Source organism: Chaetodon trifascialis, chromosome 13 (genome assembly GCF_039877785.1).
Source record: "Chaetodon trifascialis isolate fChaTrf1 chromosome 13, fChaTrf1.hap1, whole genome shotgun sequence".
Lineage (NCBI taxonomy): Eukaryota > Metazoa > Chordata > Actinopteri > Chaetodontiformes > Chaetodontidae > Chaetodon > Chaetodon trifascialis.
This window is the reverse complement of record NC_092068.1, coordinates 8,903,057-8,918,807: the sequence shown is the minus strand read 5'-3', so window position 1 is coordinate 8,918,807 and position 15,751 is coordinate 8,903,057. Positions and strand designations below refer to the sequence as shown.

The 15,751-nt window shown below is 41.6% G+C and overlaps 1 protein-coding gene across 1 annotated transcript in view; it reads right to left on the bottom strand.

The window, feature by feature from the left end:
* Positions 1-236: 236 nt before the first annotated feature.
* The window catches only part of plpp4 (phospholipid phosphatase 4), a 43,940-nt gene continuing 28,425 nt past the window's right edge, over positions 237-15,751 (bottom strand). Inside the window, exons 4-7 of the mRNA XM_070978313.1 lie at positions 12,834-12,897; positions 12,518-12,642; positions 5,034-5,204; positions 237-3,429 (exon numbers count right to left, since the gene is read on the bottom strand). Of these exons, the coding sequence (XP_070834414.1) occupies positions 3,221-3,429; positions 5,034-5,204; positions 12,518-12,642; positions 12,834-12,897 (569 nt within the window). The 3' untranslated portion in view covers positions 237-3,220. The remainder of the gene's footprint in view (positions 3,430-5,033; positions 5,205-12,517; positions 12,643-12,833; positions 12,898-15,751) is intronic.

The window sequence follows — 15,751 nt, the reverse complement described above, 5'->3', positions numbered from 1 at the left end:
AGTTGTTATGTCGCTATGTTAATGTGTTAATTAAAAAAACAATGAATAGCAACCCGTCCAATAGTGTGTTAAGACTGTCAGCACTAGCATGACTTTGAAAAAATTTGTTTCTAAAGCACGTAACTGCAGCTAACATGCAACATAATAAGTAGCAATATCAATGGGAACGTTTTTGTGGAGCCCTCCACAGGAGCCCAATTCAAACCTCCTGATATGAAAAGCAACAGGCGGTCTTAAGCATACACACATTTATTGGAAAGTCCCTAACCAAGAGTGCAACACAAGTGAGGCAGATAAGCACAACACACACTTAGAACAGGGTTACATTCACGCACTTACGCTCGCATAACCTCATTGAACTGAACGTGGAATATAGCTCATACAAACGTCTGCTGCTGTATAATGTAGGATTGTTCTTTTGCATATAAAGAATAATTTTGTAATACTGAAGTACAGGGAGTGGGGGGGGACATTTTCCACATAAACCTCCTCAAACCTTAATTGGTTTCCATTGGTGTTCGGTGCCAGTGAAGCAGCAAGTTCCCTCCAATGATACATTTGGCTCCTTTGTTTTCTTCATTGACAGATTTCACACAGCTGCAGTCCTTTATTGTACATAAAGTATATAAACAGCAAAACATAGCTCACATAGTTCTCAAGGCCAGACATGCTTTTTCAGAAGAAACAGTCTTTTCTCACAAGTGGAACTGGCATGCCATGAACAAAAGTTCTCACACTCTTTTTTTCTTCAGACATCTATTCATTATAATTGATAATTTTATTATTCTTTAATATTTTCTGTATAGATTTATCCCATCAGTCCTTGGGAAAGTGAAATGATTAAGAAAGAAATCACAGAATATCCAGCACTGGTCGCCCTTGTGCATCTGATTAAGACGTATGTATGCTAATCTTTTTTTTTTTTCTTCGTAGAAAATTATTGAACTTTCATCTCAAAATGACACATCCACCGTTTGAAAAAAGTGACACCTACTGCTACAAAACTATCTATAGCACCAAAGGAAAACTAATCAGGGAATGGTTTGAAGGAAAGAGGAGAAAAAAATCCTTTGTTGATCAAAGCGAAAATACTTTTACAGACAGAACTTCTGAACAACTTTTTTTTCCAATATACACTGTACCATCTAATGAAGAAAAACTAAATGACAAAGTATAAACATCAGGCCGCCAAGTCAGGCCAATGCGGGTCTATAGATCATCATGAATTTGTGTCACAATCACTTCATCTTCAAATCTGCCTCAGGATGTCAAAAGTCACAGATGTCCAGGCCTGTGCAGAAAGACCCCAGCCAGAAGGAATCAACTCTCAGAGTCTGGTCAAGTCCCGTCACAGAGTCTGATGTGCAGAGTCGAGCACCTCTGGCCCTCTGGTGAAAGACCCATCCTTCGCAAAGTTTCATTCTGTATTGCATCAGTGTGGGAAATCTGCACACGCACAAACTGTTTTAAGAAGCTGCCAATGTGCTGCATTGGTGATAGAGGCTTGATTGTGGCTGATTTGAGGAAATTATGTTTCAAAGAATTTTGAAGAAGTTAGACTTCTGCAAGGAACCACACTGTATCCATAATCAAGCAAACAGCAGCTGAGGGTGCGGCTGTGTCAACTGTTGCTTTCTACACAAAAACATGTGGTCTTTGTCGCTGGAGACGGACAAATGCGTGAACAAGCTTGAGTAACACACTGACAAGATAATAAAATTACAAAATAACCCTCTACATTTGGCTTGCGGCTCATTTTATATCATGCTGTTTTGATGTGTTTTTCACCTTTCATCTTTTCAGTGCAAATAAGGTAAAGTGAGATTGCACCTTCCCATTAATGTCACAGCAATGGCAAAAAAAAAAAAAGACACAGTAACCAAGGCAACAAAATTATCCTCAATTTCTAACAAGACTTGTAAGAGGCTACAAATTGCTTTGTTGATGATAGGGACCCAGTAATCTGGCTGTGTGTCATCCCTGTTAATAAAGCATAACAGGGCACATACAACCCAAGCAGAAAAAAAGCTACAAATCTTTGGTGCACTCCTTCCTCCAGTCTATTTGTGGGGCTACAGTACGGCTGAAAGCCATTTGTAATGCTCGGGCAGTCCGTGGGGCACCTCATATAGTCCTAATGTGCTCATAAGCAGCGGTGGCTGACCTCCCTTAATGAGGATTAATGCAGGATCAGATTAGAGTTTGTGCCTGTCCAGACACACTTCCGCAGCGACATTCCCACCTGCCTGTTATTGATTGCACTCACTGAGCTACAATTTGGGTTCATGTCCCTGTGCAGCCTCTGGAATCATGTGAAAGAAAAAAGTTAGATGGTGACAAGGAGAGGAGGAGGAACAGGGAAAGGGTGATATATGCAGGATTGCACTGGAAAATGATATAAACTCAAGAGAGCGGGGAGAGATTGGAATATAAAAGTATGTTTGGGGACAATTTAATATTGTCCTTGGCACGGACCAGTGCTTCTCTCAAGAGTGTACTGGCTCTAAATGTATCATTATGTTGCTATGGACAACCAAACATTAAAAACAAGCAGATGTGACTCTAGAGCAGCGCCCCAAGACCTTAAGTTTTAAACCAACACGCTGATGCATCTAAAAGCCCAACTGAAACACACATAATGTTGTTGTATATCTGCCACTAGTTGTTGTCAAATCCCAGTCTGAAATATACAGTATTCTAATAATTTAACTGGTTTGATTTCATGGTTTAATTGCTGTGACATTTCATGGGATTTCTCGGGGTCCCCCCAGCTTGCTGTCCCAATCCTTTAACAGCCAAACATTAAATGCACTCTAGCATTAAACAACCTGCCAAACATATTTCTCATTAAGCAAAAAAATCCAGCATAAACTGGTTAAATTTTCATCTCCCTTCACACCCATTAGTAAGCCTTGTTTCCTCAGGTTTTCAACATGTTTTTCTCTCTTTCCTCTCAGCGGTGATGTCCCATATTCGTAGGTTCCTCTCATACATCACATCTAAATATAGACCTTAACGGCTGAGCAAGAGCTAGATATAAAAAAATAAACACAAAAGAATGTAGGTGTCACCGAGACAGGGATCTAGCAGTATGGAGACGGAATGAGGCGCATTACTGTCCACTGGAATGTATACAAGTGCCAGTCAGTCACTGGGAATGGGGGGGTGGGCTTGGTGGCTTGGTAAGAGTGTTGGCGGAAGTCTCGGGGGTGGCCACTAGTCATACTGGCCCTTCAGTCAAGCCCTCCAGGGGAAGGGTGGTGGCATTGTCGGTGGGCTGCGGGTCGTCCTGGGGATGTGAGGGTGCATGGGGGGCAGCAGCCAGACTGGCATAAGGCAGGTGGCAGTCCATGTGCAGAAAGGGTGGGTAGTGCTGGCGATAGCAGATGTACGCAAACAGCAACCCGATCACTCCTCCGACAAAGGCGTCTGTAAAATCACACAAACAAATATATTTTAAGGCTTGCATCTTAATTTAAGCCTACATGCAGGAAGACAAATAACACCTGCTCTGAAAATGAGCACAATCAATTAGGCACTGCTTCATGTGTAAGAGTGTCTCGGCCATTATTCATCGTGCCTGGCTAGTTTAGAGAGTGATGAAAGTAAACTGAAAAGCAAACGATGGATCTGTTCTATTGAACACCGGGCTCACTCGCCTCTGGACAGGCTGTCTCTGTCACTTTGTCATCTGTGCTGAGCAGTTTCGTATTATACTTGGTCCCCTTTAAGCTACAATACATCATCTAATATCATACTGCTGCGGTGGATATTATGCTTGTGTTGCTGGGTATAGATCAAAATGACATTGCCAGCTGGTGGCTGAAGCAGCTGATGTAGAGGTTTCCATAATATCAAAATTCTATTTTTCCATAGGTATCACCAAACTCCCTTTATTTTCTCCTCCTGGGAGAAATGAAATATAATACAACATCGATTTCTACCATTCAGAGAGCATACAATGCATGAGCTTGCTCTGTGAATGTTTCATCGACTCCTGTCAGCTGAATTTAATAGCCTGTGACTTGATGCAATATATTAGTTTGGTGTCTCATTGAGAAAGCGATTGGAAGCCCAGCCTTTCCCTTGAGGACAGAGCGCACCTCCAAAATGCAAAGGGGTGGTGGGAACATTAGTATCCATCAAGCATGGCTCAGCAGCCAGGCTAATGGGGGCTCCTAGCTTGTGTTTACACTGAGTGCAGATTGGGGACCCTCAAGTTTAATGGGCTGCACCACTGTTGCTCATGTACAGTCTGCTGGGGAGAGGGAGGTGAAAAACTATTTGTAGAGCTAAGGAATACCAAGAGAACACAGAAAGTGGTTGGATGCATGTTACTATGTAACTACCAAGTATGTGTTGTACTTTTGATGTTAATAAATCCTGGTTGTTAAAAGACTTGTCTGTTTTGTAGTCCTGCTCCCCAGGAACATATGGCTGTACTAAAACTAATTAACACCATATGACAGAGCAGTCATCATATTACCACATATTCTCTCCTGCACCCCACCCACATACTGTATGCATTCCCTTCCCTCTGTCCCTCCAAGTCTCTCCAGCTCTTTCAGAGCAGATATGAAAAACTGAAGCTTGTAATTATAATTTTCTTCCCAGGCTGCTAAATTAAATGCATCCTCACTGTCATATGAGACATTATGCTATAGATAGACAGAAAACAGCATTATAAGATGCAATTCTGTTGGACAAATAACAAGTTTTTTTTTTTTTCATTTTCATTTTTTTCAGCCTTTCCTTGATTTGTCAGCCATGCTGATTCAGATAAAAAATGTGATAACAGCAGTGCAGCTGTTTGAAATGAGCATCACCCCCAGTTTGCCTTATAAATGATCTGCATAATGATTATAAAAGTGCCTTGAGCCAGGTGCGATTGAAAGAGTCTTCTGCCCAGCAATCCTTCTCAGGCTGATTTCACACTATGTAATTTCAGACGACACAGCATTTAGTTGAAAGTAGCTTTGATTGATGTAGGAAATTCATATTCACATGTCCTGTGTCTGAGCTGTTAGGCGGACCTTGCCAGTGGTGTTTGTAGTCACAGGTCCGAGACAAGGCAATCATCATCGCGCTGTAGAGAGGCAGCACCATAGCACAGAGACGCCAGCTACGCCCTCGACCCTGATCTGTAAAACACTGCAGCTTGCCCGCCAGGTAGAAGGATGTGAAGCCAAGACCGGAGAATGCAACTAGCAGGCAGAGAAGTGGACAGACAAAGAGAAAGAAGCGAAGGCAGTCAAGATTAAACATTATATACAGCATTCAGATTGAAAATCTCATCTCCTCTGCGGCTGTGGAATCAAACTGTGACCATCTCTCAAGGGACTGTCTCTAAAGTGTGCAACAGGTGACAGATGCAGAACAACAAAATAAACAGTGACCAGGATAACTACAGCGTGATAACAAAGCATTTTAAAACATAATGAGGAAAGCAAATTGGATGTTTGTAGGTAAACTCGCTGCCTCTGTACTAGATCATTGTGTGTGACAGGTGCCTAAGAGCAGGCGAAGGCAAACAGACCTCCAGATCTATACAGCTGTACTAAGCACAACCCACACACTGCAGGAGACATATTTAGCAATGTGCATACTCTTGCATACTGTTGTATGTAGCATCTTTGTGCATCCCTGAGCCAATCCACAGGACAAAATTAGATTCTCAATGACTGGTTATATGCAATCACTGCCTGACTGAGATAAGAGAGAGACAATGTCAAGATTAGTATAGAGCTGGTACATTAACACATACAGTAGTTGATGAAATATATTCACAGGCACACCAATGACCTGATAGCCTGAGGTCAAAGTGAAAGCCAAAACCTTGTATGAGAAACAAATGACTGAGCTTCAGGCCATGCTGTGCTCAACAAGGTCTGTGTCTTAGCTGGTGGTACATAGTGACAGAAAAACAGTGGTGGTCTAACTCTATGAATCATAGGTTGTGTGATGGAGCTGTAAAAGGTGGCACTGAATCAGGGTCATTAGTTTAGTGCTGCAGCAGGCCAAACAGCACCCATCAACACCCATCAGCTGCCCATTTGTCCCTCAACCCACAAACTGGCCAAGAATACTAAGGACGTCAGGACACGTGTGCAGCCTGTAGAAAGAGGGGAAGGATGACGGGAAGAAAATGCAGAGGTAGAAAGTCCAGCTGTCTCAGTGGCTGTCCTGCTGTCGGGGAGAAGGAGTTGACTCTATTAAGAACTTCAGAACACTTTGCATGAGGCAATTTAGACCAATATATTGGACAGCTGCTATAGGCTGATATTAGGTTTTTATTAAAAAATGGCTATGGAAATACCCAGAAATGATGGACATAATGTAGTTCATTTGATTGCATCTCTACTTTAAAACTGATATTGAACACTTTAGCAGGACTGAATCTAATATGGGGTTTTGGCTGGATTCCACAAGAATATGTATGATTTACCAGTTTTCTTGCTGTTGTGACCCAGCTTACATGCTAATGTAGGCGTGTGTGGGTTAAATGTCGGCAAAATGGGCAACAAGTGGGCATGGGCTTGAAAAGTGAGCCCTGTAAATGCAGGAATTATGTTTCTGGGAGGATACATGTAAGCATTTCTACTTGCATGTACAAAAAATGGTGTTTTGGGTAACTGTACAGTATAGGATGTAGAGGCGAAACACAGCAATTGAAGTAGACACACTGTCATCAGGTTGGTACAAAAAACAAAAATCAAAACCCCACTAATTTTAGAATTAACCCACATTGTTTGAATAAACTGTATTAGAAATGTCAGTGGACAAAACCAACCAGGTGTTCTATGCTTACATCCAGTGTGAGTACTGAGTACCCATGTTGTGGCCATTCAGCTGATCTGTGAAGTATGAGCATAAAGCTGCATGTTCTGGCCATGCAGGGAGGCCCATTAACATGTGCAGTGTGAGTTAACACAACATAGATGAATAAAAAACACCATCTGCCCCATTTAAAAGATAAGACAAAGAGTCTACAGCCATGCTATTAGAAATCCTATTGTATTAGTATTGTAGGTATTTGGTCAAGGAACTGAAATATTTATCTGACGACATCGCTAAGCTAAAAGGTAGGAGATTATTTGAGTTAATCCTTTTGGGACCTTAAATACATGTGGCAAATTTCAAGGAAATCCATCCAATAGACATTCATTCAAATGTCAACCTGATCGTGGTGCTGGACAAAAAGTGATTGCCAAAGTCTATAGGGGTCGTCCTCTGGCGACCAGACCAGTGTCTGTACACATTTTTCATGTCATTTCATCCAGTAGTTGTTGAGACATTTTTATTCTGGACCAAAATGGTGGACTATCCATATGGCCAAAAACAATAACAGTGACTAAAAACAGTATGCCAACATTTCTGAGCAACACCTGTACAGTTAACATGGCCTAGAACAGGCTACAGCTGATGTTAATCAAGTGCAACCCATATGGCAAGCTCATACTGCTGATGGGCTTCACAACCTCACCTACTAGAGACCATATGGTGGTTTAGGTTGCGATACTAAATTTGGCCAGTGGGTCCCATTTAATAGCTTAAGCTTTTAAAGCCAGCCAGTAGTTGATAGCCTTTTGGAACTGAATTCAGCAAATGGCTACATTAATCAAGTTAATGAATTCAGCCAGTTAAGTCTATCCATATGGAGAGCAGGGGGAAATATAAAATATGCTACAGAATTAATTGACACCCTGTGGTATATACAATCCTACACGTAGTCATCATCACCACCCACAAAGTGTACCACACTGGTTTAACAGAAAACAACATATTAATTCCTGGCATCTGTCTGGTCCTTCTGTCCGGAGCTTATGAAGAAGCCTCCTGAGATCCTCAGCCTCAGCATCCCCCAATGCCCATTCATCTCACTTCTGGATGACCTCTGCACATTTCCATTCACACAGCTACTCGCACCATTCATTTTAATAGCTTTTAACCAAAGCTAAGACGATTGCATTACTCATTTGGATAGACAACTAAATTATCCATGAACTAGTGATTCAGTCTGCTGACTGAACGCTTTAAGCTGGGAGAACTCACAGCAGTTTTACATAACAAAATCACACATTTCCCAAACACCTCACCTCCGGTAGCACAGTTTCTCTTGAGCTGATCCACCAATGAACTGGAATTGTCGAACGCAGGGATAAATACATAATAATGCATTGCTTAATGTGGTTTTTCTTTGCCTCTTCTCTTGTTCTGTATGCTAATTAAATTCACCTCCCAAATTCCATTTCATTGTGCAGACAATGCACAAAACATGGCTTAGGATCCAGCAGGGACGCAGTTTGTCATGATTACTTGTTATCATTATTCAGTCAGAGTGACGAGGGCTGGAGCTTATCCAAGCATGCCTTGAGAGGAAGGCAGGGAAACACCATCCTCAGAGGGTGAACGCATTTATTCACCTATGGATTCGGAGCAGAAAACTTAAAGTTCAATACTAATTTATGTGTCTCTGCACTGAAGGAAACCACTAAATCAGTAAGACTAAAGCTTGAAAATGGGAATGGGTGTTCCTCTCAAAGACAAACACACACGAACACATTTCTACATGTAAATTAGCATAATTAACTAAGCCAGTATATGTGCAGCTGCAGGGTGAGACAATGAATACTAGGTGTACTCAAGAACCTTTGAAGGATGCTTTCCAAGAGGCAGCGGGAGTCCTTGACAGGCCAGAGGACAGAGAGGTGGTCAACAAAGGGAAAAACATCTCAGCACTGAATCAGCTTCATGCATTTAAAAAGCCTGTGACTGCAATTCCTCTGAGACATAACGAAGATTTCTAATGACAGTGATGAATGCAGGGTGACGCTTTTTTCCATCTTGGAACAAGCACACATCTTGTTCACAGGTAGAAGTGTGAATGCACTTTCCAAAAGCAAATGGGGGTGATTTCAGTAAACACGGCAGAACTGAGAAGGAGCGGTAACAAAAAGGATGATGGATGTCAAGGTCACTTGGGCAGAGCGGCATCATAAGTGGAACATCACTCAGTCTGGATCTAAGTATAACTTGTCTCATATACATTTGCAAATCCACTCCTATGTCCAACTAATAACCCTGCATTCATTTGGGACAGACATTTGTGCTTCTTCAGGATAAATTACCATAACTTTGGTCATCCTCTAAATTTTCATTTAGTGCCATCATCAGGTCAAAATTTAAATTTGTCCAATATTCTGGTTTATGTAGAAATCCTCGCAAAACTAATGACATTCCCATTAACTTCTACTTTCTGCTTGATACTAATTAGCAAATGTTTTTTTTTTTTTTTTTTGAGCCATTCTAAAACTAAATAAAATTTTCTCTATTTTCAAGCCGTCGGTAGCTTCAAAATAACCGTGGTGATGATGTGTTGGTTTGAGGGACAGTCGCCTCGGTCAACAGAACACTCCAGAATAGAGAAATTGTAGAATGCATATTTTCATTCTCAGCACACTCCATTGAGCCATTTTCCACTGTGAAAGTATCTAAGCACCGTATGATCTAGTTTTGTCTGTGAGTATGTGGGAGTGGCAGGGGTCAGTGGTGAGGGAGGTTGGCTGGGCGACAACTGGGCAGATCTAAGAGTTCTAAATGAGATGAGGAACGAAGCATGAAGGACCGGGCGATAAGAGGAGAAGCACCACAGTCTGCATGGTAGAAAGAAGCCACAGTAAATTAGGATTGTTCTGTTAAGCCTGTTTTTGACAAGTGGCAGATAAGTATTCTTTCAAACTAAAGCGTTTGGCTGTGGCTTTGAAGGGCAGTGTCGTGTTCTGGTCAAAGCCTCTGCAAAGTCTAATGATTTTGGTCTCTTTACCCTTCTCGCCTTTATTTCTGTTGAAACAATTATCATTGAACTGTGACCGCACACACATATCACCTGTCTAACCGATCACTGACGGTAACAGCTCGATTTTCTATCTCCCAGTCATCGCTTTCATTTCTGTTCTGACCTTCCACCCCTGCAGGGACAAGCGTCAGAAGCGGCGCATATTAACCAAGCCCTTAGGCGCTGAATCAGATTCCACCATTAACATGCAAATTCCAACAGGAACTCATTGTCAGCTCTGTGTAATCATCGCTGCAGTCCCACATAAGCTGTTCCTCAGATTCTCCAGTAAGGCTGATGTGTGCTCGAGTGAGTTACAGTAAACACAGGAGGGCACATTTCACATGTGGACATTCCAAGCTATGGTTGATTTAATATAGGTGGTTGTGCGTAAGTGAAAGAAGCTATGTGAGGACACAAAGACATGATTAGGTCCCTCATAGGATTCATTATTTTTTGAAAGTGCATATTAATTGATCATATTTAATGGCTTAATAGGCACAAGGAGAGGTGGTGAGATGAATATGAATAAGAAGGAGACAATTTACAGCCAATGCTTTCGGGCCTGCTTGCTTTACTGCTGTATATATTGGTGCAGTGGGTTCAGGGGAGTTGGTACTTATCTGTTTGTTTTTGTCTTTCTGGGACCTGTCTCCTCCAATTTCCACTTTTACCATGTTACTTTGCTTTGAGGTGAAGAAAGTAAATCAAAACACAGAGAACCCTGAGCGGCTTTAAAAAACTTTGAAATGCAATAATAGTTTGTGTGCTTTAAAAAATAGCTGTCATCAAACACTGAAGCCTAGTGTATATTTATATTTTTGTCCTGGCTGTTTCTGATGGATTAGCTTTGGTTTTATTTTTACAATGTAACAAGCAAATTATGTAGCATCCTTTTGGGAGAGGCAAGAGTCTCTGGTTACAAAATGGTTTCTTTTACCTACAGTCTGTGTCTCAGGCTTCAAACCAGCCAGAAGTGATGTTACGTCCAGATGCCACCTTGAAACGCTTGCTCTTGCCATTTGCCTGCCCTGACACCCTGACCATTGCCACATTTGTCTGGGTAAAAGCTCTCTAACTTCTGCGTGGCTGTGGTGAAAAGGGACACAGACAGGAAATTGAATTTCTTCCGCTCTCTGGACGTGCTGGCACATGGGTGCTCCCTGTGTCCCTGTCGCACGGTTCGCTCAATCACTTTCTCACTCACAGTGCAACAACATAAGGCTATTAGAGCTGTTGCACAGATGAATGTAATCCATACACAGCGCTGCGGTGAATCACAGAGCAATGTCCCCCTCTGCCATTTCTTATGGGATGCAGCCAGCACTTCAAAGCATTTCTTTCTTATAGCAGGTGTCTGAGAAGAAGCTGTAAAAAAGTACTGTAACATTATACTAAAACATCAATTTGAAATCAGACTGGGCCATGAAATTACAGCCATCTTTAGCATAAAAAAGACTGTCTGCTGTATTTTACTATCCAATTAAGATCAGTTAATCCCATGTTTGATTTGAAGCCTTTTATAGAGGTTTAAGGCAGTCACACTCACAGCAGGATGGCAATTTAACATTCACATTTCAGAAGCATTTTGTTTCCTGAGCAGACATACGCATTCTCCCCCACAAGAATGCGTCTTCCTGAACTCACATTTAACATTTTCAGTTTAGTAAGAATATGAAATACAAATATATATATATATATGAGATGGCACCAAGGATTTTTCTCTCTTTTCAACTTGTCACATTAAATGCTTCAGTTGGTGCACCCATTGCTTATTTGTACATTCCTGCAGTACTTTTTGAAATTACCTTGTGCGTGTATACATCTAGAGTGGAGATGTAATACAGATTTGAACAAAAAGAAGCAACATAACAATCAAGCATGCCACAGTTGGGGGTTACAGTTCACTGGAAGATGTACAGATATATTTTTCATTTTGCATCACAGATAGCAGGAGGTTCACTGTAATTACAAAGTAAGCATTTTCTGGCTGTTTTTCTGAGGCACACCATCCATGAAAGAAAGGAAACTTTAAAAAGCCATAAGAAACAAGTATGTTTTGTGCTCAATGGCATTAAGACGTATCTTTTTAAATGCAGTCTTTGTGAGATGCACCATATAAAGCCGAGGGTTTAGCCAACATCTTTGTGGCCTACGGCAAACACTCCTTGCATACCACTGAACATTCATCTGCTGGACAACAGAAAAACATGTGAATTATTTAACACTCCTCTGAAGTGAAAACAGCTTGGAAAGCAATATGGGTGAAAATATGTCCAGTGTCCCGCATGGGTCTGCACAGCTGAACCCAGCAGGAAGTCAGATGAAGCTGAAACAGTCAACAATCAGTCGTGCACCAGGTGAATTACACTGAATATGCTTTACCCATCAATCAACCAAACCCCTGCGCATCTCCACAAGCAGCATGGGTATGTGCAAACTGAACAATAACTCACTGCTACATGTCGTAATTTGAAGCATCACCTTGTACAGCACACACCCAGCCAGCAGACATGAACATTTTCTACTTAGCAAAATGCTTCTCAGAGCATCAAGATCAAAGTGAGTAAACAGCTACAGTTGTATGCAGTTTAAATGAGTCCGTGTATGAGTTCTGATTTCTTTTGGCATTGTGTTGCAAGTGCTGGCAGTGATCTGCATGGACTGATAACTGGCACTCACAGGAGGAATGACTGCTGGGGAAGCTCTTCCGTCCCTCGGAGACTAGATCTGGCTCCCCGGTGCACAGCATCTTCGCATTTACTTGTCCGTCTGGGAAACACCGTTGGAAATAATCGGGCCTGGGTCTGAAAATCACACACAACCCAAAAGACGGTTTCTGTTTCGTCAGTAGAGAGAATTCCATTTACTCCGTCAAACAATTCATTGGCCGTATATCTTGTAAGTCAACACTGAAAAATGTGATCTTCAGAGACTACAGCTTAACATTTAGCATCACTAATTGAGCCTGTAAAATGCTGCAGTTTGTTTGGCGTACCTGCCAACAATCAGCTTGATAGTATTTGTGAAGACTCCATTCAGGGCGAGAGCCAGGGACACAGCTGAAGTAGGAAGATTGACACACACAGTCAAACAGGCATCTTACAGAGGTTTTTGTTGAAAGGCGATAACAGACGAGGTTGACACAGAATTTTCAATCAAAGTAACATTAATAGAAACTGTGATACTGTGACAAAATAATTCATTTTATTATCAGTGCAATACAGGTTCTGGCAGGTGGCCCGCTCTTCTGACATAATGTAGAAATAAAACAGCCAATTAGGTTCATGGGAATTTCCCTGGCAGCTGGACAGATGGTTTGCAGAACAGCAGCAAGCAAGTTTTAAACACAGAGCAAGCTTCACACACACACACACACACACACACACACACACACACACACACACACACACACACACACACACACACACACACACACACACACACACAAAGAGAGAGGGAGAGACAGAGAGAGAGAAACACATATATTAATGCCTGGGCAGTCCTTTGAGTAGCCAAATGAAACTCTGATTGTGCATATTACTGCTGCCATGGTGCACACACTCTATTCCCTCCCAGTAATAGATCCAGTTTAATGTGAATGATGACTCAACAAGGTTGAGACTCTGAGGCCACTTAGGCACAGTGGTGCTTTGAGCTGAATGCTATAATCAGCATGCTAACACACTCATAATGAAAAATGCTAACATGCTGTGTTTAGAAGGTCCATTTTCAACATATTCACCATCAGAGCTTGGTGTACTTCCATGTTAATGCTAGCTCAATTAAAAACAAAGTAAAGCTGAGGCTGATGGGAACAATTATTCGGTCATTAATCAAAGTACTGAACAAATTGACATTTGGACCTGCTCGGCTTTGAAGAAATGTCAGGGGATCACCAAAGTTATTACAGTTCATCCTGAGGGATGCATGCCTGCACCAAATTTCATGGCAATTCATCCAATAGTTATTGAGACCTTTCACTCAAAGCTTCAAATGCAAACCTCATGGTGGCACCAGAGGAAAAGTCAGGATATCAGCAAAGTCATGGCAAGGTATTTCATTCCTGACCAGTGGTAGATGTGCTGACATTGCCATACGGCAGCCATGCTAGCAAGAAAAAAAAAAAAAAGTCGCCAAAATTTTGAAAAAGCTAAGCAGTGTGGAGATTAATGCTGGCAGTATCAGGTATTCAACTGGGAGAAAAAAGTCCAGAGAGTATCCCAACAAAGGTGGTGGTAGAATGATCACACCTACTGTACTTAGAGCCAATCTGACTGTGAAGCAATTACTGCTCCAGCTCTACTTCTGTAATGGGAAACAGGAAGACTGCTGTCAGCTGACGGGTAGGCATTGCACTGTAACTGTACATTCATTCGATTAGCTATGAAGCAGTCCACTGGGGCTCATCATTAGCCCGAGTTCCTGCCTGCACAGGTTAATCCCAGCAGTCTGCAGGTCAATTGAATTCACCCCATGCCGTCGGAGCTCAAACGTATTATCTCCCTGAGCTGCTGAGAGGAGGACAGTGTCAGTGTTATTTAACAGGTTGTTAATTTGGGCAAACTATGTGCAGATCACACGAAAGCTCAAAATGAAACATGCTTTGTTTGACCAGTTGAAAAAGGTCAAAGGTCAAAAGGTTATCTTTATCAGATTGGCCTCCATATGTGCAGGGCGAGCACTTCGTGTTTAAAACTTAAATTCTCTCACATACAGTCTAGACTTGTTACTTTGCTGATGGTTATATGAGTATTAATTAGTTTTGCACTGGCAGCAGCACTGACATAGTTTTGGCAGTCTATTTATTTTCTCTTTCGGCTGTTTGTGAAACCCCTGGCACCAGATGAGCCAGCCTGGAGTAGCATCGCTGAGCGTAGTAACTCATAGAGGAGACGTCCTCTGACACTTGAAGCATTTTTTGGGTGCTACATAGTACAATGTCAATTCCAAAAAAGTTGTGATACTGCCATAAAACAGAATGCGAGTAGGAAAATGTATTACACAGTAAGAGTAAGTACTAAAATTGCAGATCAACAGATGTAATGAATATTATTAAATGTAAACATAAATAACAGAGGAATGGAGTTTGTGAAATATACTCAAATGAAAATAGTACAAAGACAATATATTGAATTACCTCATCCACTTCATTGATTTTTGTAAATATATGCTTATTCTTAATTTGATGGCAGCAACATGTTTCAGGGCAACGAAAGACTGGGAGAGTGTCACAGTTCTTTCAGCCTCTTTTTTGGTATCCAAGCGAGACTCTTCAGCTTTCATTATCGGACCGATCTCTTGTTATTGATCCTGCCTGCCTTTGACTATGTCTGCTCTTCTGTTCCCCGGTAAATACATCAGTATTCTGTCTCTGACTACGAGTTTTGCCCTGCACTTGTAATTGGTGTTTGCTTCAACAAATGCTTCAGGAGATTCTGAATCCAACCAGTCTGAACTGAGCGAGCTTCCTCTGCTCATTTGGTGTTTTGCAGTATCAAATATACACAATCCAAAGTGTAAAAACTGTGCTGCTGCTTATCTGTCACTGCCAAGTCTGAGATTGAAGTCAGCATAATCAATAATTTGTGGAATGTTCCAAAAACACCAGTTTGAAACATTCCACAGGTAAAACAGGTTCATTAGTAACAGTTGATAGTATCATGATTGGGTATGAAAGGGGCATCCTGGAAAGGCCATCACTTCACCAAAGCCCCTCTCATTCAGCAGCAGGACGGCCCAGTATAGTATTTATATTGTAGTGAACATACTGGGATGGTTTAAAGTTAAACTCAGGGGCCACATTAGGAGGTATCACAATAACTCCTATTAGTGATGTCTCACTAACTGGAAGATTAATCCCTCTACAGCAACCAAACAATAATGCCTTTGCATGCAACAGGATCACACAATCAG